Here is a 23,216-nt window from a genome sequence, read left to right as displayed (position 1 = left end):
AAACAATACAAACATATAAAAAGACATACAAACATGCATAGTTTCATAACCTTTTTTTTTCATGAACCTTGTTTCTCAGACTCCCCCATACCTCCCCTTTCTGCATCCCAATGTCCAAAGTTTTTTAGCAACTTCTAAATATTTCTGTCAAGTCTCTGTCCTTTTAATCTTTCCTTCAGTCTAATCTTATATCGCTGTAATCCTTTCTTTCTTAAAACCTCGACATTCTAACATTCATCAAGTTTATAATAGTCCTTAAGATAGATTTTAAATTTCTTCCATTCTTCTTCCGCCGTCTCCTTTCCCTGATCACGGATTCTGCCAGTCATCTCAGCCAATGTCATATAGTCCATCACTTTCATCTGCCATTCTTCCAGGGTGGGTAGATCTTGTGTCTTCCAATACTTTGCGATAAGTATTCTTGCTGCTGTTGTAGCATACATAAAGAAAGTTCTGTCTTTCTTTGACACCAATTGGCCGACAATGCCCAAGAGAAAGGCCTCTGGTTTCTTAGGGAAAGTACATTTAAGTACCTTTTTCATTTCATTGTATATCATTTCCCAGAAAGCCTTAATCTTCGGGCATGTCCACCAAAGGTGATAGAAAGTACCTTCAGTTTCTTTACATTTCCAACACTTATTGTCAGGCAAATGGTAAATTTTTGCTAGCTTGACTGGGGTCATGTACCACCTGTAAATCATTTTCATAATATTTTCCTTTAAGGCATTACATGCCGTGAATTTAATACCGGTGTTCCACAACCATTCCCAGTCAGCAAACATAATGTTATGACCAATGTCCTGTGCCCACTTAATCATAGCCGATTTAACTGTTTCGTCTTGTGTATTCCATTTCAGCAGCAAATTATACATTCTTGACAAGTTCTTAGTATTGGGTTCTAACAGTTCAGTCTCTAATTTTGATTTTTCCACCTGGAAGCCAATTTTTCTATCTTGTTTGTAAACCTCCATTATTTGATAATAATGGAGCCAATCTTGTACTTTTGGTTTCAATTTCTCATGACTCTGTAATTTCAATTTATCTCCATCTTGTTCCAAAATTTCCCAATACTTTGGCCATCCGGCCTCCATATTGAGTTTCTTCACTGCCTTAGCCTCCAAAGGTGACAAGCATCTAGGGGTTTTATTTTCCAACAAATCTTTATATCTTATCCAAACATTAAACAATGCTTTTCTGACAATATGGTTTTTAAAGGTCCTCTGCACCTTGATTTTATCATACCATAAATATGCATGCCAACCAAATGCATTATTAAAACCTTCCAAGTCCAAAATGTCTGTGTTCTCGAGGAGCATCCACTCTTTCAGCCAGCAAAACGCTGCTGCTTCATAGTACAATTTTAAATCCGGCAGGGCAAATCCCCCTCTTTCTTTAGCATCTGTCAGTATTTTAAATTTAATTCACACTTGCCGCATTATAATCCCAATCTTGTTTATGATTAATGTGGGACATGAGTGGCCTCTTCCATGGATCTTTGCACACAGCAATGGGTTGCATGCACATACGACCCTGTGCAAGGAGCTCTGCACAATCTGCTATGAGAGGTGTGGGGTTTTTTTGGGGGGGGGGGTTAGTATGGTAGATGTAGGTTTTATTTATGTATCTCCTGCTTTAAAAGCACTATACATTTAAGAATGGGGAGCCAAACTCAAAAATAAGTGTTTGAGAAATACTGCATGAAGGGTCATTGGAAGGAAAGAACATAAAAAGTTACAAGTTTTAAGAATCTTTCTTTTGTTGTCGTTTAGTCGTGTCCGACTCTTTGTGACCCCATGGACCAGAGCACGCCACGCATGCCTATCTTCCACTGCTGCAGTTTGGTCAAACTCATGTTTGTAGCTTCGAGAACACTGTCCAACCATCTCGGCCTCTATTGTCCCCTTCTCCTTGTGCCCTCAATCTTTCCCAACATCAGGGTCTTTTCCAGGGAGTCTTCTCTTCTCATGAGGTGGCCAAAGTATTGGAGCCTCAGCTTCAGGATCTGTCCTTCCAGTGAGCACTCAGGGCTGATTTCCTTAAGAATGGATAGGTTTGATCTTCTTGCACTCCATGGGACTCTCAAGAGTCTCCTCCAGCACCATAATTCAAAAGCATCAATTCTCGGGCGAACAGCCTTCTTTGTGGTCCAGCTCTCACTTCCATACATCACTACTGGGAAAACCATAGCTTTTACTATACGGACCTTTGTCGGCAAGGTGATGTCTCTGCTTTTTAAGATGCTGTCTAGGTTAGTAAGTGTATTTTTAATGTGTAAACATTATTTTTAATATTTTTAATGTATTTTTAATGTGTAAACCAGAGTAAGTGTATTTTTAATGTGTGGTGATGCAGAAGCACATTGATTAAAAATGAGAAACTGATGAAGAAACAAAGCTTAACTGAATGTTTTGATTATGCCAGAAATAATGGAACAAGTTTATCATTTGAAACTCATGAGTTTCAACTGACTGGTTGCAGGCGAATGTAATCTGTGCTGCTGTGAATTGCTTTTCAATTTAAGCCTGGACAGGTTGAGCTGGTTTCTCTCTCTTAATGGGATTTCTCTTATAGGCTTTGCTTGCCAATGCCTATTGATGTGGTGTACACCTGGGTGAATGGCACAGATGTTGAGCTGATCAGGGAACTGCAGCAAGTGAGGAAACAGATGGAGGAAGAACAGAGAATGATGAGGTAAGAACAGTATGCTGAGCTGCCCTGGCTGGAGGTAAGAAAACTAAAACAATTGGGTTGTCTCCAGTTTTAGTCCTACTCAGAGTAGATCCATTGAAACTAATAAACATGACTAACTTGGTTGGCATCCATCTGCCTTGGGAAACCATAGAGGAGCACGCCTTTGGGGGTGAAGTCAAACTGTTGGAAGGTTACAGCATGTGCTGCAGCTGTAGAGACTTGCTAACTTAGGCCCATTAATTTTAATGGGTTTACTGTGAGTAGGACTTGGTTGGATACAGCCCAAGATTTTGCCAAAAGGAAGTGAACCTCCCTAAGATGCCATAGGCTTTTGCAGGTGAATAAATTCATAAGATTGCCTTTGCCGTTGGTCTATCCTTGTTCTTACCTGTTTCTGTTCTTGCCCATCCAGTGTCAATTGGAAGGAAACATCTAGATACTTCATACTGTGACATATTCTGCTACTTCTGGGTTTTGTGTGCAAAAACTCACGTTATTGAGATTCTGTTGCTGTCTACAGGGTGATGAGAGTAACTAGAACCTGTGTGCATTTTGGGTCTATATTTTAATTCAGGGGGGATTGAATAGTTATGCGTTTACTTGTATTTTAGGGAAATTCTTGGAAAGAATACAACTGAACCAACTAAGAAAAGGTAAGAAATAATATAGGTGTTTCATGTTTTTTGTTTAAAAGGCTTTCAACTATCAATATATTAATTACTGTGTGAACCTTAACTGACACTGTAATTTCAAGTGAGTGAAGTAACATTTAAAATAGCCATGATCAAGGGGTAGGACAAAACTGGTACACTTTTCCTCATGTTCTAAAGTAAATAATTCATTTTTAAATTATTATTATTATTGTTGTTGTTTTGTTTTATTTCTTGTACCCCGCCCATCTGACTGGGTTGCCCCAGCCACTCTAGGTGGCTTTCAACAAAATATAAAGGAATACAACAAAACTTCAAGCATTAAAAGTTTCCCAAAACAGTGCTGTCTTTAAATGTCGACAGAAAGTCATATAATGGTTTATCTCTTTGACATCTGATAGGAGGGTGTTCCACAGGGCGGACACAACTACCAAGAAGGCCTTCTGCCTCATTCCTTATCTGCTCACTCAAAAATCAGGCTTTTGTAGTTATTCCCAATGATCCACACACACCTAAAGCAATATGGGTGATGTCCACCATACGGACAAAACCTCAAAATGTGAAGACATGTTTCATTGTTACCTCTAACTGTAAGAGATAGGTTAATGAGGTGAGCAACAAGGCCCATGTAAACCCAACTAGCAGCTGCCAAATTGCTCTCATGGTACAGAACATAGACTGCTTTCTACTTCATTTATTTCTGGCTTCTGTATTTTATCAGGCTGGGCAACCTAGAAAGGCTGTATGCAATACAGCAGTGGTCCTCCCACCCCGGAAAACTTGAAAATGGCTGAGGGACTTGGCAGATCACTTAATAACTTTTTTTGCCCGTTGTAATTTCAGTGCCCTGTATGGTGGAAATAAAATTGTCATGCAATAAAATACAATACATAAGAAATAAAAGAAGCAATAAAAGACAGTTTTAAAAATCAATATGAATATTTAATATGTGGGACCTGCTATCTCCTATCTACAGAAACGTCATGGACAGCCTGAATGAAGCTCATGGGCCACAGGGAACCCCTGTAGTATACTGTGACACATGACAAATATTTAAAGAAATGATTACTTTAAGTATAGATTTGACCTGGGATATATTTCTGCAAAGTATTAATAAACAGAGAGCAGGCAACGCCGTTGGGGTGTGTGTGTGCTTCTTTATCAAAAGCTAGTCAAAGCTGAATAGCCACGTGCAGCTTTGAACCTGAGAGTATGCCTGACTTTTGCTGTCTTGATCCTAGTGAGAAGCAACTGGAGTGTTTACTGACACATTGCATAAAAGTGCCAATGCTCGTCTTGGATCCAGCTTTGCGGAGCAACATCACTCTTAAGGACCTGCCCTCCGTCTATCCCCTGCTGAGATCTGCCAACAATATATTCCTGGTTGCCAAGCCAAAGAACCCTTCAACCAACGTTACTGTAGTTGTTTTTGACAGTTCTAAAGAAGGTAAGGATCTATTTTAAGTCTTCTCCCACTAATTGGCAACATATGGTTTTAGTTTACCATAGGATTACTGCTGTTTCAAGGGACTCTTCTCTAGGGGATTTCCTTCTCCTCCTCCTCTTGTTGTTGCAATGATTAAAGGATGTCAGTAGATAAACTTAGTAGGCAGAGGAGAATGTGTCCTAAAAATAAGCCCCCCCCCTTAAATGTTCCAGAAACTTGATCTAAGTATATGTAGAGAAATATGTACACGTAGTGATTTGGTGTCCCCCAGTTTATATGCAAAAATATCGGTGTTGGTGGTGCCTCCTTAATAAAAATAACATGACATTACCACTTACTTTATTTGGAGAATAATTTGTTAGTTTCTTAATTTTTCAACAACAGCAGCAGAGAGGTTTTGCCTTGGGCAAAATGTGGACCATGTTGTAATTGTTCTCTCAGTGCTCTGCATTTTGCTTTCATGATGAGGTGAGGTGTTGCGTAGCCTTTTGTTCAGATTCCCTTTCTAGTCCCTTGAGACACGCTGCTCACAGAGACACAGGTGCATCTTCTTTGTCTGTACACAAGGAGATGGTAGTTGTATTTATTTTTATTTTGTTTATGAAGCACTTCCCATAAAACACCCCAGAGCAATTTTAACATTAAAAGCAATTCCGTGTCCAACAGAGGCACTGGGATAAAACAAATCTCTACTTAAAAGGCTTGTTGGAAATGAAAGGTCTTCAATAGGCACCCAAAAGATAATAAGACGAACGCCTCGCGAGACGAAAGGTTTTTTCGTTTTCGAGTTGCCTCGCAAGACAAATTTCCCTATGGGCTTGCTTCGCAAAACGAAGCTTGCCCCGGGGACAGCGGGTCTTCTCTTTTGAAGCAAGGGGCGGCGGGGAGAAGCGATCTTCTCCCCGCAGCCCCAGGTCCGGGGACAGCGGGAAACGCTTCCCGCTGCCCCCAGACCTCTTTTGAAGCAAGTGCTCCGAAGCGGGGCGGGGGGGTGGGAACACCTTCCCCCACCGCCCGGCTTCGGAACGGTGCTCCGAAGCGGGGCGGGGGGGGTGGGAACACCTTGCCCCGCTTCGGAACGGTGCTCCGAAGCGGGGCGGGGGGGCGGGAACACCTTCTGAAGGCTGGCGGGGGGCAAAAGTCTTTGTCCCCCCTGCCTGCCTTCCCAGGGGCTTTTAAATCGCCCCGGACAGCGGAGAAGTCCTCCGCTGTCCCGGGGCGATTTTAAAATGCCGCCCGCCAGCATTTTAAGATTGCCCGGACAGCGGAGAAGTCCTCCGCTGTCCCGGGGTTTTTTAAAATGCTGGGGGTGGGAAGAAAAGCCCTTATCCCCCCCCCAGCCTTCAGAAGAGGTCCGGGGACAGACTGTCCCCGGACCTGGTCTGAACGCGGTTTCCCTAGGAACGCATTAATTGATTTTCAGTGCATTCCTATGGGAAACCGTGCATCGCAAGACGAAAAACTCGCAAGACGAAGAGACTTGCGGAACGAATTAATTTCGTCTTGCGAGGCACCACTGTATGTGAGATTGAGTTCCAAAGCATAGGTGCTGCCACATTAAAGGCCAAATTCCTAGGTCATATGGAACAGATTGCCTGACAATATGGTATCTGTATTGTCTGCAGAGCACAGTAATCAGATGACTATATAAGAGTTGAGACAGTCTTTTAGGTATCCTGGTCACAAGTAGCATAGGACTTTGTGAGGAGATTTCACCCCTCCCATTGCAAGAATCTGCTGATTTTCCAGAGAGGAGGGGGTGGATTGTGCTCCAGTACTTATTCCGCTCCAGCCTCACTTCAAAGGGGAGACTGAGTGTTATCTCTGTGTAGATAAGGTTGCTGCAGAAAGCAGCTGTAACACTCAGTGCATTCCAGCGTCTCCATTTGTATATAGTTTGTATAGTACAGTAGCTGTAGTGAATAAAAGAAGATATTCTTCAGCGCTGTCGTCCAAGTGATTTATGCTCTGCTATACTCTGCTGTGCACGGCTGTCTTCTGGAAGTGAGTTCGGTGCTCACAGCTCTGAGTTGTGAGTCCACAGCACTTAGACCTGGTCCTGCAGAAGAAGGTCTCTGGAAGTGCTACCCCAGCTCACCTGGCCCAGTCGGGGCTGAAGTGGTTGAGCCCAGTCGGTGGCACTGGCTCAAGGGCGAAGCTGACACTTTGTACCAGCACCTTGAACTTAGCCCTGTAGCTAATCCACACAAAATAGCCCAGTGAGGACTTACTTTGGGGAGAGAGTGTTGGAAAAGGGAGGGAGGGACATTAAATGGAGCTGCTGGAATCCTTCATACTGCAACATTTTGTTAAAGGTCCCACCCTCCAGATAAAACGTATTTTCTTACTTCTTATTCTGTTGGCAATAGCTGATGGAGAGAAAACCCCTCATTATGGGGACTGTGGCATTGTGATTTGTTTCTTCCATTGGCTAACAAATATTGCATTTGACTTTGAAATTAAATAACCAACTCTGATGATTCGGGGGCAGGTTATCCCCATTCTGCAGTGTTGTTGTTAAAAAATATTTATTTCATAAAATTTCTATAGCACTGGATTGTAAGAGAAAACTTCAAAGTGTCCCATAGCAAGTATATGTGAGATCTTAAAAGAGTTTTTATTTACAAATTATGCAGTGTATTGCTGCAAAAATTCTGTAAAAGTTTTGACCTGTGATTTGAATTATTGAACATTCCAGCCGAAGATGCCCATTCTCAGATGTTAAAGGAAAGCAGCAAGCAAGCAGTGTGGAGAGGCTATTTGGTATGTTCCTTTAAAATGATGTTGGTATATATACTAGAAAGGGACGCGGGTGGCGCTGTGGTCTAAACCACAGAGCCTAGGGCTTGCTGATCAGAAGGTCGGTTGTTTGAATCCCTGCGACGAGGTGAGCTCCCGTTGCTCGGTCCCAGCTCCTGCCAACCTAGCAATTCGAAAGCACGACAAGTGCAAGTAGATAAATAGGTACTGCTCTGGCGGGAAGGTAGACAGTGTTTCCGTGCGCTGTTCTGGTTCACCAGAAGTGGCTTAGTCATGCTGGCCACATGACCCAGAAGCTGTCTTCAGACAAACGCCAGCTCCCTTGGCCTATAGAGCAAGATGAGCGCACAACCCCAGAGTCGTATGTGACTGGACCTAATGGTCAGGGGTACCTTTACCTTTATATATACTAGAAAGTTTGGATCCTTGCTTGGATGCAAGGCCCTGTTTCTAAAAATTCTTTGTTTTTCTGTAATATTTCCATAACTGCTGTAATAGCTTGTAAAGAAAATTCTCATGCTAAAAGCGTGACTTCTCCCCTGGGGAGCACAATGGGGGGGAAAGTGTTAGTCCTTTAAAAAGAGAATTAAGTAAATAATAAATTCCCTTACTTGCAGACTACAGACAAAGAAGTTCCTGGTTTAGTAATAATGCAAGACTTAGTTTTCCTTAAAGGATTTCCACTTACATTCAAAGAGACAAATCAACTAAGAGCAAAACTGCCCGAAAACCTTGCTTCCAAGATAAAGCAGGTAAGTGTCAACTAGGATAAGAGCAAAATCTAGCAGATGATTGCGAATAATGGAGTAAACCTTCTGCTAAAAATCATTTTCTCCTTGCATGCAAATCAACATGATTTTCTCCTGTGCTGTTACTGTATTCATTTACCATTGTAGTAGTCTCATAGGTTATTCAAAAGATGCCAAATCCTGATTTGAAAACTTTGGCTGCAAACTAAAAATTCTGATGGAGATGGCCTGCTTGAGGCAGGAAATCCAAGAGGCTGGTCTAGTTCAGGGGTCGGCAAGGTTTACCTCGCTGGGGCCGGTTCACTCCAGCGGAGATCCCTCTGTGGGCTGGATCCTGCGCATGCCTGCGACTTCCAGCATCTGCACAGGCATGATTTCCGGTGCCACGGAAGCGAGTCCCTGCGCTGTGACGGTTTAGTGCAGCGCACAGGGACTCGCCGAGCGGGCGGCTCGAGGGCCAATGAAACGACCCCCGTAGGCTGCTTGTGCCCCATGGGCCTTAGGTTGCCGACCCTGGTCTAGTTCTGCATATGCACCATACATTGAAAGCACCATCCCCGCTCCAAATCCCGGGGACTGTAGCTTACCTCTCTCAGAATTGCGTTTCCTAGCACCCATAACACACTGCAGTTCCCATGATCCTTTGGGTGGTCGCTTTAAATGTATGGTGTGTACATTCCCAAGTGTCCTACAAGACTTCCCCAACTCCACAATTCTATGAGCTCTGGCACCCTGAATTACAAGCCACTGGAAATGTAAATTACGTACCTGCATATGCCCAATTTTGCATTAGCCCAATAAATATCCTTGACGTGCTTTGCAAAACAGTTTGCTGCATTATTCTAAACTGAATTCGCAAAAAATTCTGCCTAACAGTTTGGTCAACACACAGCTGGTTGGACGGAATTCAAAGTTGCATGCATGCCCTACGTGCTCTGTGTGAAGAGCCATATGCGTGCACATCAGATATAACCTTTATATAGGATTTGTGCAGCTGCTTGCATCATTTTTTGTGAGTTAATGACTTAAAGAGCTTGGGCAATCCCACTGGGATTTTGGTATTCCCCACCCTCCTCACTCTTTGAACAGCAGAGCCATCTTACAAGCATCTTTTGGTTTCAAAAGTGGTACGTAGCCTGATAGGCTGATGTTTGAGAAACTCAGCCCCAAAGTGCCCTTAGGCACCCAGACGTTAGTGTGTAGTTCTTTGGATCCCAGCCATTATCCTTGCTCAGATGCCTTTGTTAAATCCTTACTACAAGGAAACTCTTCTGTTAAATTGTTCCCTAGTGCAGTAGTTAAACCCCAAGTACAGTCATACCTCAGGTTACAGACGCTCCAGGTTGTGTTTTTTCGGGTTGCGGACCGCCAAAACCCAGAAGTACTCAAACGGGTTACTTCTGGGTTTCGGCGGTTGCGCAAATCACTCTTTGCACATGTGCAGAAGCGCCAAATCGCAACCCACGGGTACGGGTTCACAACCCGAGCGTCCACTGTAATGTTGTGTTTCTGCTCTCAAAACTGGATACAAGTCTGATTATTTGAGTGCCTATTTAGCTGTTATATTGTTGCACCTTCTGATCCTTGCCTCAAGCTGGTCTTTAAACCTTCTTTAAACCTGATTTAAAGAAGTCTTTAATGGTACGGGTTGATGGAATGAATGTCTTGCAATCAATTTAAATTTTGCATTGAGAACAATGAAATTCTGTAAGAAAAGAAATCCAATCCAGTTCCAATCCAAGGCATTGGAAGTTGGAAGAAAAAGTTGGTACCGTTGAAACAAATAATTTGTTTCATTTAATGCCATAGTCCGAAATTGCAACACTGCGTAGAAATCGGCAGTTGGCCACTAGGTGTCACCCTCCTCTTTTCAAATCTTTATGAATGTTTGGTCCAAGGTTTTGCAAAGGTGACCTAAAAATAAATATTCCAAGCTTATGCCCTTCTTGAGCCAGAGAGTTCAGTGCTGTTAAACCAGTATTTCAGTGCCGATGTACCTACCATACACAAGAATGAAGGCGTGATTCATTTCTCTTTTTTTTTGTTATAAAGTTTGAAACCCAGTGTTTGTCCAAACATTCCCACTGTAGCTGTTACTCAAATCTTTCATATCTGTCTTGCGATTTTTGCATTCTACCAATTTGGTGAGCTGCGTGTGGGACTTTCTATGATACTCGTTTTTTTAAACACCACAGTTCCTTCAATATTTGATTCAGGTGGCTGAATTTTGGCTGCAAGGTGCTCACAGACTAAATATATGACAATAGGTTGATGCCAAGCAATACACTTTGTTCCACGACTATATTTAAACTTGATTCTAGTAACTTCTGATACCTCTTCCTGAAAGTGCTAGAGCTGAAGCCTGTGGCAATAATGTTATTTATAGACAACTTTAAGGATTAATCATGCTTATAATATTGTAGTATGTTGTACAGGCTGTGTTAGAAACTGGAGGCTATATTCTGGATTTTAACTGCAGTCTATATCAGGGGAGGGAAAACCTTTTCATCCCAAGGGCCACATTCTCTTCTGGCAAACCTTCCAAAGTTGTGCAGGGCCAAAAGTGACGTCTAATTATTAACCACAGCTTGATGTTTTCTCTGAACCCAATGAATTGTGGTTTAAAATAAAAAATTAAGAATCTTTATTTGCGTCAGCCACTAGCCATAGCAATACAATAAAATACAATGCACTGAAGATAGAGGTGAAAATTTAACTATACAAAATACATTCTGGAGGTTTACATCAATAAATAAATGGATCTTATTCTAATTGCCCCTGCTAAAATTTTTGCAGTTTTTGCTGTCACCTGGTTATCTTGATCAGCTGAAAGAATGGACACAGTAGCAATGATTGAACAACCTCGTATGGGGTAGTATAGAGTGGTAATAACCTCACTCCTCAAATCTTTATAAAGAGTGCAAACCAGAATCACATGAGCCACTGACTCAATACTGCCACATAAGCGTTTTTCCGGTGGAATTATTTGAAGCTGACCCTCAAGTATATACCCTCAAGTACAGCCAAAGGCAGTAAGTGAAAGCGCCTCTGTGTTTTGGAATTGTTAGATTAGGGTGCCAACCTATTAAAACGACTAGGTGGAAAATAATTATACCATGGACAAAATTTCCTTACTACTTATGTTGAATTGATCCAGCTTCATAAACTGTGGTTTGAAGTTTGCTTGTTCTAAACTAAAGGGTAGTAAAGGGATGAGTGAGTAGCACAGTTTGATTCAGTAATACCTTTCACTGGGGTGGGGAACCTGTAGCTCTCTAGAGTTTGTTGGACTCCAGTGCCCATAAGCCCCACCCAGCATTGCCAGTGGTGAGGATGATGGGCACTGTAGTCTAGCAACATCTGGAAAGTCACAAGTTGCCCCACTCCTGCCCTGGAGCCAAGAAGCTTGCCTACTCATACGGCCTATGAAAAGACAATTTTTTACATTTCCCTAACTCATTTGGCATGAATAGACTCAGGTGGTTGGGAGAATTTGTTTCTTTCTTGTCTTTGTGTTCTAAACAAACCATTGCTAAAATTAACTGGAGCTTGTCAAATTTTGACGAAACAACTAACTGCTGTTAACCAAAACTGGAAGTGAAAATTTCTGAACACTTACTAGTGATTGTTCCAGGAAGAGACTAGATTGATTCCCTTCACCATAGACCGTGATTTATTGTAATGTCTGAACATGGCCAGTATGTGAATGACTTCCTTTTGTCAGTTATGAGCTTTCCGCTTGGTATTATCTTAGTAATCTTAGTATTAGAAGAAAAGAAGAAGAAGAGAAAATACTTTTTCTCCACCTGCACCATTCATAATTTGATAATCAGTTTTTCACCACTTGGTAGCTCTCCTTGTTAGTCATTTACTTAATTTGGGATCCATTTGGGGAATATGCTTTTATCAGTACGGGTGTTTTGTTTGTTGGGACTTGGAACCACTGAGAAAACCCAGGAAAAGATCGAGCTTTGTTTTATTCAGGGTAACTTTATGCATCCTTCCATAGCGATGAGGATGAAGAGGATAAGAGACAGGGAAATCCTGTGTCCTTAATACAGCCTTCCTGTGTGCAGTGGAAACTTCTGCGAAATATTGCATAAATATATTTTCGATGATGCACAGTGGAGGGGACAGCATGACATTGTTCTCCTAAATAAATGCGAGGCTGCTTGATGGCAGCTTTGCAATCCGTAGCATTTCCACAGCATTATTTTTGGAGAGCGCTTGCTGGTATCCATAACTCTACCTCCATTTCAACAACTAGCGAGGCCACCCTTTCATCGGTTTGTCCAGATGATGATGCTCTGGAAGGGCTGAGATTTATCGGATTTTCCCCATGACAGACCTCATGAGTCAGATTTAGAGCTATCGGGTGGCACATGAATTCAAACCATCAACGGCCTTAAAATGTCACAAGCGTGACAGCTGGGCCTATGTTTGCTGTGAGAATGGGATGGGTAAACGGGACAAATGTCTGAAAGGAAAAAGGAAAGGTCAGTTTAAAAAAGAAAAAGAAACGATTCTGGGGTGGCGGTTCATTTATGTTGGACAAATGTAATATAAATACAGTTGAATAGCATTTGTAAAAAATAATCTGGCAATATACTGCTATAAAGCATTAAATGTGGCATGTGGAACTTTTTCCCAGCCTGAGGATCACTTTCCATCGTGGGCATCTATCCACTTTCCTTATGCCACGTGTGATTTTCTAAACTTCCGTCAACTCGTCTCTTGCCTTTTATCTAAGCTGAAAAGTCCCAAATGCTGCAACCTTTCCAAATAGAGAATTGTTTTCCTAATAAGGAGCTGCAGTTTTATGGGAAAGTCAGATGGACAGGGAAAGGGGATTACATTTAAGCTGGGCAAAAATTGATTTATTGCATGGATATATTTCAAATATTAAAAATGCACTTGGGTTGGTTGCCCCCCCCCCAGGCCACTGCTGCCCAATGGAATTTCACAGCCTCTGATAGTGATGTATTTTGGCGCGCAAACAAAATGGGTGCATATGAGCAACTAAGCAAAGTATATAAATGAATAGTCCTCTTTGCAATTAGCCTTTAAATCCCAGAGGCTGCATGTATCTTTTGCTTTCTAACATTGGTTCAATTCTGGTCGTATGAGCTGCTGTTAACACAACTTTCGCAAATACTTATATAGTGAGCAGTTGCTCACCTTCTTCCTCTGCTCAGTGCTGCTGTGGCTCTTGATTCTCTCCTTTGCTCACACTGTAGGTATGCCTTTGGCCATGCCTCTGCTTCTGCATATTGCAGCTTTAAAGGGCTACTACTTATAGCCCATTAAGACTGACAGAGGGAATCTGAACCCCATTTACATCCACCTCAGTGCAGTCCATTAGGTCAATGCTCTGCCGAGAGGCCGTGCAATCCAGCTGCTCTCTGGTAGACTGTACAGTGTTTCTTTCATATGGCGCCCAGGTTAGCCACTTAGGAGTTTGCCTGGGGCTAACTTTACTTTCCTGAAATGAGGAGCAAGTTGCAGTGCTGCCTTTAACACGCCTACACATGGCTAAGCTTTCAGATCTCACCTTGCGACCAGTGTAACTTTTTTACTTTTTTCTGTTGACCACTTGCCTCAGTAAATACATCTGAAGATTGCTTTCTTTGAATAAGAAAAGCAGCCCGTTGCCCTTTGTGAGCCACATTTGCTGTTTGACGTTGTGCCTAGTGCACCAACCTTTTGCCTCCCCCTGATCTAGCCCATTATGAAAGCTGATATCTAGACTTAACTGGTGGCAAGTGTTAAAAATAGCAAGCAGATCAAACAGTTCCCCAGTAATAAATGACCTTAGCGGTGGATTGGAAATCTTGGCTGAGGATTCGGAGAAGACCCACAAATGGATTAGTTCTGGAGCCTTTTTGAATCTCAGATTTCTAGTTCCTTTAAGCCATTTCAGAAATGTGTATTGACGAACACATAGATAAACAAACAACTGATGGGCAGCTTCATTTCAGGATATGGTATAGTATCTTAAAAATGAAATTCGTTGCAAATGGTATTTTCAGTTTAAGGAGACTGGATGTTACAGGATCTTGAAGTTGGTTTATTTTTATTTATTTATTTTTAAAAAAACAAGAAGTCCTAGATGCACTGTCCAAGGATTGTAGTGCAAATAATTTCTAGGACTCTGTAGCTGCATTCAGACACAATTACTGGGGTTCAGTTGCAAAACAAGACCTGTGCTTATGCACTTTTCCCTGCCCCTCACTTTCTTCTCTTCTTGTGCTTGGCTTACTTGACCATTTCCTGCTTTGATCTAACCATAGTTTATCATTTTATCTGGACCAGCAAACAGTGGTTTGAGCAAGCCTTCCAAACCACAAACCAGCATCAAACTGTGACTTGCAATCCTGATTTGGAGTCTTAACTTCAACTGTCATGATTTGGATGTAATAGCAAACTACAGTTTAAGCAAATCAGGAATTTATGAAGCCACGTGCGCCAGGGATTACTATAGCACAGGAGTCATTATCATTGTTTGGACGATAGAAGTTACGTCTGAATACAATTTCTCTTTCTAGCCAAAATTTAAAGGATGAATGTTGAAACTAACTCTTGTTGGTTTTCATCTGTTTTATCTACCTAACCTTTAGTGTGTTATGGGGGAACAGGAACTGTCTTTTCCTGAGAAAGGTAGAAGCTGCCATATGCTGAAGAGAGCTAGCGTGGAAAAATGGATCAAGTGTTAGACTGAGGAGACCTGGGTTAACTCATGAAACTTATGGATTTATAAGAGGCTCTCTCTTAGCCTAACCTTCCTTGTGGGATAAATCTGAGGATTAGCATGGGATAGCTTGCATATACTACCCAGGGCTTCTTGAAGAAGAGGCAGGATACAGATGTTGTGATAATAATCTGGGTCCATAATGATGTGGAACCATCTGGATGATGCACACATGATTCCGCAACAAAAAGGCTTATTTGTTTATGGCCTCATAACATAAGGTTATCGGAGCCATTTACAGTATATCAGTATAAAAACAATAATGGGACTGCACTGGTTATTTAAAAAGCTTAGGTGACTTAGTGCTGGAAAGAAGACAAGGATGGCGCCAGGTGACCTTCTCTGTGAAGGCCGTTCCATAACTAGGGTGCCTCCACCAAAAAGGCCCTCTCCCTGGTGGTGACCCACTTTGCTTTATTCGGTGGGGGCACTTGGATTGGGGCCTCAAAGAACATCTTAAAGATTCAGGTAGGTACGTATGGAAGACGATGGCTTTAAATTTAAACCAGCAATTTAAACCAGCACTTTAAATTGGGCCCAGAAACAGACTGGAAGCCCTCGTGGAGTGATCCTCCTCAGGTTCCTCCATTGCACCACCACCCTAGCCTTCTGTTCCTTGCGTTGACATTATGTGTCAACCGAGCATGCTCACTCCACAGGGTTCTCGCTGCCCTGTAAAGATTTTTGCACTTCCACAAACCTTGAGGTCCCACTGAGCATGGGAATACCTCTCTGTTGTGCATGGATATTACAAGTTTATATAAGGATCGGCACAGGGAGAACTCAGATCGCAATACTGTATAATGTTCAATTGTTAGTCTTTCTTTGAGAAATGTTCCCTTTTGATTCCCAGGTGCAGTTCCCATATGAATGATACCTTTTATGAATGAAAGCTTTTTATGTTTCACTTGGATTACAGTTTTGTATTGAATTTTCTGCTCTCCCACCTACCTCTTCTAACCTACGGCAAGAATATTGTGCTGTCAGTGAGTCATGGAAAAAAAAACCCCCAACACATTTCATTTGTGGGTACGTGCCGGGATTGGAATATTGGTTTCTCCTTTGTAGTTGCAGCTTTATTCAGAAGCTGGCGTAGCTCTCTTGCAACTGAATAACCCTAAGGATTTCCAAGAGCTGATCAACCAAGCTAAGAAGAACATGACTATAGAAGGGAAAGAACTGACGCTTAATCCTGCTTATTTATTATGGGATCTCAGTGCCATCAGCCAGGTAGGAGTCGTTCTCTGGTGTATGGGCATGCTATTATGGCAAAGCTTCATGAGATTTGGGTAATGGATGATGATGAAAACACTTTATAGTGTGACATAGAGAATTGGCAGCAATTTGAAAACTGTATTCCACACAGGAGGAGTAGTCCATGTGATGCCCTCCTGTCATCCCACACTAGTTAGGGCTGGCCTTCTTTTGCAGGCTTCTGGCCTATGCTAGCTGAGGGAAGCGACATGGAATTGTTGTCAAATAGAGTTACACAGACCTGATGGCAGTAGCAGCAATGAAAGACAGCTAACAAGATGTGATACTTTAAATCCTTTACTGCTGATATCTTAAAACTTACTGTAGATGTGAGAGCCTGAAAGGAAAACGGTGGAGGACACCACCACAAAAACGCCCCCACACAACCTTTTAATTTCCTCAGCCCTTCATGTATTTAGCTGTGAAAGGGGCACATGTAGTTATCTCTGATGAGTTTTGCCCCAAGCCTGCCAGCTCTTTTCCTGGCTTGACAGAAATTAATTTCCGGTTTTATACTTCAAAACCCATTAGTTGGCAAGCCTGTACACATGTCCCCTCTACCCTGAAATTATCTCTATTTAGGCAAAGCACCACGTGAATCCATCTTTGGTGTTTAAAAATGAATAATGGCAGCTTTTAGACACAAATGTCGCTCTCATTCTGTCAGTACAGTTGTGTGTCACTGTCTTTTAATAGTCTAAACAGGATGAAGATGTTTCAGCCAGCCGTTTTGAAGACAATGAAGAGCTGCGGTATTCACTGCGGTCAATAGAGAGGCATGCTCCCTGGGTACGGCACATCTTCATAGCCACCAATGGACAGATTCCTTCCTGGCTTAATTTGGATAACCCCCGGATATCTATAGTAACTCACCAGGTAAAAAGTGTCTGACTCTGTTATCTGGGAACTCTTGCCCTAAATTGCATCAATAAGGAGTGTGTGATATACAGGCATATTCATGTGAAGTTTTCTTCGCTGCAATTGCACCGTACACGTGAAACGCTGACTTAAAATGTTGTGTCCAAATGACATTTGGAAAGCATTTTGAAACCTCTCATAAGATTCCCCCCCCCAAATAATATTTCCTTTTATTGTTCTAGGAGATATTTCAGAATTTGAGTCACCTACCCACTTTTAGTTCTCCTGCCATTGAAAGCCACATTCATCGCATTTCAGGTCTGTCCCAGAAGTTCATTTATTTAAATGATGATGTGATGTTCGGAAAGGATGTGTGGCCTGATGATTTCTTTAGTCACTCCAAGGGTCAAAAGGTAAGCCATCACAAAATAATTTTATATATTCAATTTGAGAGGTCAGATACCTTTCTGTTGGAAACACGCCCGGGAAGGCCGCCAACTTCCCAAGTCTCTGGGGCGTCTCTCTGACGGTCCTCCCTGGCTGTAAATCTCCCTCAGTCCAGAGAGACCAGTGATAAGCGACCCCTCTCTCCTGAGAAGAGCACACTCTGACATATCATTGCAGAAGAAAGACTCAATCAGTAGCTCTAAAACTACTTTATTTACAGTCTATATCCAAAGACTTCATCAGCACGTCTGTGCTCTTTGAGCACCAGTACAGAAACAGCAACACATTCAGAAGTGAAACCAACTTCCAACAGTATTGAGACTTCCTTTCTCACACTCTCTCAGACACTACATGATATACGCAAAACATAGTGCTACCACAGGAGCAGCACGGATGCATAGAAATCCTAACACTTTTGTCATTTAGGAGATGCCTAGTTTGATTTTGCTTTCACCAAGCTTGACAATAACAGAGGTGACTAATATGAGAACAAAACTTATGAATGGTGAGGTTAATAAGCCAGAATATGCACAAGCCATGTGCACTTGCAAGCAGCCCTTTCGCTGCTTTTTCTGTGTGTGCAGCAGAACAAAGCAGGAAGCCAGTTAATCATAGCTTCCCATTACATTTATGAGCAGTTTGCAAGTCTGGCTTGTTTAGAAACCATTAACCTGGTTTGTGTGTATTGGCAGGTGTGGTTCATTTTGACTTCCCGGTGTGTTTCGTATGATGGAGCTCATGCATGTTGTGGTTTATTAAACCAAGTTTTGATGGTGCAAATGCAATCAGTTTGGTTTTCCAGTGGTAACTGACCTCTAAAAACCAGAATATTTAAAGCAACATTTTGGATTGCGGAGATGGGGGTAAAGGTGCATTTTGCAATGAGTAATCTCTACTGGATATATTAAATCGTAAAGCTCTTAGTGCAAAAGCACAAAAAATCTAAAAATGATTAACAATGTAAGAATTATTTACTATTCATTACTTAGATTCTGTTTCCCTAGTTGAAAATATCCATTTATTTGCAACTAGGGTGCCATGTATTTCTGTATCGCTGCTGGCAAGTATTTTGAAGGGTGACCCTGTGAATAATACATGGTTTATGCACCCTTTATAAGTGATGCAGTATGCATGTGCCTTTGTACTTGGGTGCTGGAGCCAGAATTCACAATGCATTGTGAGAAGTTTCCCTCAGGATCAGTTTGAGGCTTCTTGGCCTTCCCCTTTGATGCTTCCCCTTGTGCTTCAAGACTTGGGCAGTGATAACCATTTGTGGGCGCTCTCTCACACAACAACCATTCCACCAGCACAGAGATGCGGAAACTAGGCCAAATTTGACCCAGCAGCTTTGCCCTGTGAGGCTGTTGCTCTCAAAACTTCACACACCTGCCCCACATCTGACAGCTGAACTTTTGTTATTGGAGCAAGGTACAACCACTCATCAGCTGGCGACAATAGGAGTGCATTTTGCTCCAGGAGCATGAAGTTGTTTGCATTGAAACCTCTGCTAAAGCAAAGGGGAAGCTCCATTCTAGCAGCCGTTTCAATGCAAGCTTTGACAGGTGGGCAGGGCAGCCTGCCTGTCAATCATCTGACATCACAATGACACCAGGTGATTGACTGCCCCAGCTACCTTTGAAAGTTGGCCCAAAGATCTGCCCCCCATGAGCCAGAAAGCTTCCTCATCCCTCGCATACCAAGACTCTTGCTCTTAGTGTAGTGTAACAAATGAGTGTCTTGCCCTTGGGAAATACGCTGTGCAGCTCCTGCTATTATTATACTTTGTGACAGTTGTACATTACTGTTTTCACTAATGCTAGCACAACAACATCAACTCTCTAATTTCTGGTGCTAATGTTACGTTGGATCTCACTCTTAGTAAGTATCTGTCTCCTCGTCTGAGTGCTATTGAAAAGGACGTGTCACCATGGAAAAATAGCGACATATCAAATAATGTGATTTATTGTCCCTTTCACTTTTGTATGCCTTCACAGATTTATTTCACTCGAGCGGTATGGCTAAAAAGAAAGAAAAGCTGGAGAGTTTATATCTCCAAAGAAGGGATATTGTATAGATTGAAAACATTCTGAAAATAGAAAGAAGAGGATGGGGAATCGATATATTTTTATTTTTGTAAAAATGTAGTAGGTTGACATCCTTGGAAAGGCAGATAGTCAGATAAAAGTAAAGCAGGTTAGTTTAGCTTTAAACTAGCTGTATTCATTCATCTAATTACTGGTACTGTTGGGCAACAATTGAGGCTGAATGTCAGATAACTTCAAATCAAGTAGAGGTCAGTGTTTCGGTCCACGATAAATTTCCCATTCACCTTTAGAGTACAAACATTGGAACTGCAAATCAGTTTGCTGTGGAGAAGTGAATTTAAATACATTCCTAGGAGCTGTGAGAATAAAGTGGTTTTGTCTCCATTATCAGGTTTACTTGACTTGGCCTGTTCCAAACTGTGCTGAAGGATGCCCTGGTTCGTGGATCAAAGATGGCTACTGTGATAAAGCCTGTAACAATTCAGCTTGTGATTGGGATGGTGGTGACTGCATTGGTAAGGAAGGCATAAGTACTGAAACCTGGCTTTTTGCATTTCAGAAGTCCGGAGGCACTGATATATTATTTTGCAAATGTGAAGAGATGATCTCTTCGGAGCGTATTCTTGCAGACTCTTGGGTAGCTCTAGATGTAAGCTCACATTTGAAAAAGCCCACTTGCTTTCACAGTGCACTCTTGTCTCAGCACTAAATCGCAATAGTGAGCAGCATTGACTCTGGGTGTCTTCTGTGTAAAGGAAAAGGGGGCACTGGATATAATCACACTTTTCCTGGAGAGAGTAATCCATGCAGGAAAAAAAAGAGTATGCCACCATGTGAAAAACGTTCCTTTTTTTTGCAAGTCAGGTAGCTGATGCTTTTCTAGTTGGGATGTAGCATTCCTAACCTTAGGGCAGATTGTTGTCTTTTGACAACAGAGATTCAGTGGTGGTTAGCGAAATAATTTTGCTCCAGATTTTGTCTTTTTTATCTGTACTGGTTTTTTTTAGGATAATTTGTTGGCTAGGCTTGAGCTTCCCTGTTTTCCAGACAGCGGACATAAGAGATGCATACCTCCCCGCCCTCATGCTTGCAAAATTGATAACCTTAGGGATGTATTGGTTTCCTGTATAAAGTATCCTTTCATTTAAAGCATACAGATGTGGATCATGAGTTAAGAACCATGCTGGGGTCTGTTTTCAGAAATGTTTAACCAACTCTTAACTTGTACATTGAGGCTTTTTTAAACTCAGCAGTGAGCAGTTTTCTGCACTGTGTTTCCCTTTTTCTTTTATAGGTAGTAGTATCGGTAACCGTTATGGTGCAGGTGGTGGAGCTGGTGTCGGTGTCGGGAATGTTGCTCCCTGGCAGTTTGGGGCAGGAATAAGTGGAGTTTCTTACTGCAACCAAGGCTGTGCAAACTCCTGGCTGGCTGATAAATTCTGCGACCAGGCATGCAACGTCCTTTCTTGTGGATTTGATGCTGGCGACTGTGGACAAGGTATGTTAAAACAAATGGAGTCCTCACAGCCTTTTGGCTTTTCCATACAGTGGCAGAGCTTCATGCTCCGGTACCGGGGCGGGGGAGCAGGCGGGGGCGTGGCATATTAATATGTATGGACTAGCTCCTCTGAATATTTCCTTCCTACTTAAATGTTTAGCTCTGCATTGGCTGTAAAGAGTTATTGAAGGCAGACCTAATGCTTGAAAGACACACTTAGACTTTATATTTAAAAATATATTTGTTTGTTCTTTTATGCAAGAAATTATGCAAATTTATCTATTTGCACAGACGAGGTGGGGCTGTACCTTTATGAATATTTTGAATTAAGGTTTAATTCTTTCTATTCCTTCAATCCATCCCAAACCATTATTTATTTTAAGATGCTGCACTATATTTTAGTTTTGTTTCATTTTCTTACGTGTTTCATTATTTAGTATATGTTATTTGTAGTTTGGTTAGTTTGTTGTATTCTTCTATGATTTTTCTATGATTTTCTGTGTTATATTGGCTTGACACCAAATCAGTTACTGTGTATGTTAGCATTATGGAAATTCCAATTCTGGTGTTTTACAACTCTTTATTTTGGAAAAGTGATGTTTGTTGTTCTTAATGTTAAAAAATCAATAACAATTATTTTAATAATAATAATAACTGCAAGCATTGCGTGGCCACCTTGAAGGAAGGGCAGCATGAAAATGTAGATGATACAAATAATTCTCTGGAGATTATGTGATGTTTTATGTAGTTTTAAATTGTATTTTTATTGTGTGTTTGATATGTGACTTGTAAACCACTTTAGGGAGAAATTTTCTTTAAAAGCAATGTGCAAATAAGCCATATAAGTAAACACATTTATGTTTTTCCAGATCACTTTGATGAGCTGTACAAAGTGACTCTTCAAAAGAACCAGACTCATTATGTTATTCCAAAAGGCGAATATTTGCCCTTTTTCAGTTTTGCTGGAATAGCTAAGAAAGGGCTTGATGGCGCCTATAGTGATAACCCAATAATCCGCCATGCTTCTATCGCCAACAAATGGAAGACCATCCACCTGATAATGCACAGTGGAATGAATGCAACTGTGATCCACTTCAATCTTACATTTCAAGGTAAAGAGGATGAAGAGTTCAAGATGCAGATCACCCTGGAAGTTGATACAAGAGAAGAGCCAAAAGTAAACACAACGTCTACCCAGAAACCTGAAGGTGATGCAAAAGCTGCAACTTTGGTGCCAGAAGCTGAAATGATATTTGAGGATATCCCTGAAGAAGAACGTTTCCCAAGAATCAGAAGCCACCCAAATGGCACAACAGAGAATCTGGACGGGGACATAGTCATTCAACTGCTTAACATTTCTGCCCTTCCGGAAGATGTGAGGCTGGCCCTACAGAACCTAGATTTGCAGCTAGCTATTGGTGACATCACACAGAAAGGGTACAATCTGTCTAAGGCGGCTCTCCTGAAATCCTTAGGGATGGTACCAGCAACAACGAGGGCTGCATTAAACAATTCCCAGAAGATAAGGGGAAAGGAAGTAGTTGACGGCTTGGAAAATGGGAAGAATCACACGATTTGGCAGAAACCTGACCAAGATGCCAGGGATGGCAGAAGAGATGTTGAAAGAAGAATGCATGATACTTTCCCACTGGAGTTCAAACAAGTAAATACTACTCCAGTGGCTATGAAGGTGAACAGCCATTTCCCACTAAGACACGGCTCTGTGGTAAAATCTAAATCTGTACCTTTAACCCAGAATACGGATCAGCGACTTGAATCTCCAGAGAAAATCCTAAATGTCCTTGTACAGAAAGAAGCTCAGAAGGCAAAAGAAATGAGGGAAGGAAAAACTGCAGGGAGAAAAAAGGAAGAGGCGGGTGCCATGGAGGACGTAGCCGAAAGTCAAGGCTTACCACGAAGGAAATTGCAGCATTACACTGGAAATTACCGAGGCTTTTTGCCGTGGGAGAAACAGAAATACTTCCAAGACCTTCTTGATGTGAGTATATCAAATGGGTAGGATAGTGTCAAGCAAGGAGGATTAAAATAAAATAGAAATGTTTATTTAA

General features: G+C 41.8%; 1 protein-coding gene across 2 annotated transcripts in view; it reads left to right on the top strand.

The window, feature by feature from the left end:
- GNPTAB (N-acetylglucosamine-1-phosphate transferase subunits alpha and beta) overlaps window positions 1-23,216 on the top strand; it is a 45,914-nt gene that overhangs the window by 9,116 nt on the left and 13,582 nt on the right. For both annotated transcript variants that reach the window (XM_081212218.1, XM_081212219.1), the window contains exons 3-13: window positions 2,572-2,691; window positions 3,303-3,344; window positions 4,583-4,788; window positions 7,487-7,551; window positions 8,166-8,300; window positions 16,114-16,275; window positions 16,996-17,175; window positions 17,400-17,570; window positions 20,041-20,164; window positions 20,944-21,147; window positions 22,017-23,146. In XM_081212218.1, the coding sequence (XP_081068344.1) occupies window positions 2,572-2,691; window positions 3,303-3,344; window positions 4,583-4,788; window positions 7,487-7,551; window positions 8,166-8,300; window positions 16,114-16,275; window positions 16,996-17,175; window positions 17,400-17,570; window positions 20,041-20,164; window positions 20,944-21,147; window positions 22,017-23,146 (2,539 nt within the window). The remainder of the gene's footprint in view (window positions 1-2,571; window positions 2,692-3,302; window positions 3,345-4,582; window positions 4,789-7,486; window positions 7,552-8,165; window positions 8,301-16,113; window positions 16,276-16,995; window positions 17,176-17,399; window positions 17,571-20,040; window positions 20,165-20,943; window positions 21,148-22,016; window positions 23,147-23,216) is intronic.

Source organism: Podarcis bocagei, assembly GCF_964188305.1.
Source record: "Podarcis bocagei genome assembly, chromosome: 10".
Taxonomy (NCBI): domain Eukaryota; kingdom Metazoa; phylum Chordata; class Lepidosauria; order Squamata; family Lacertidae; genus Podarcis; species Podarcis bocagei.
The sequence above is the reverse complement of the archived record's forward strand: the minus strand, read 5'-3'. Positions and strand labels throughout refer to the sequence as shown.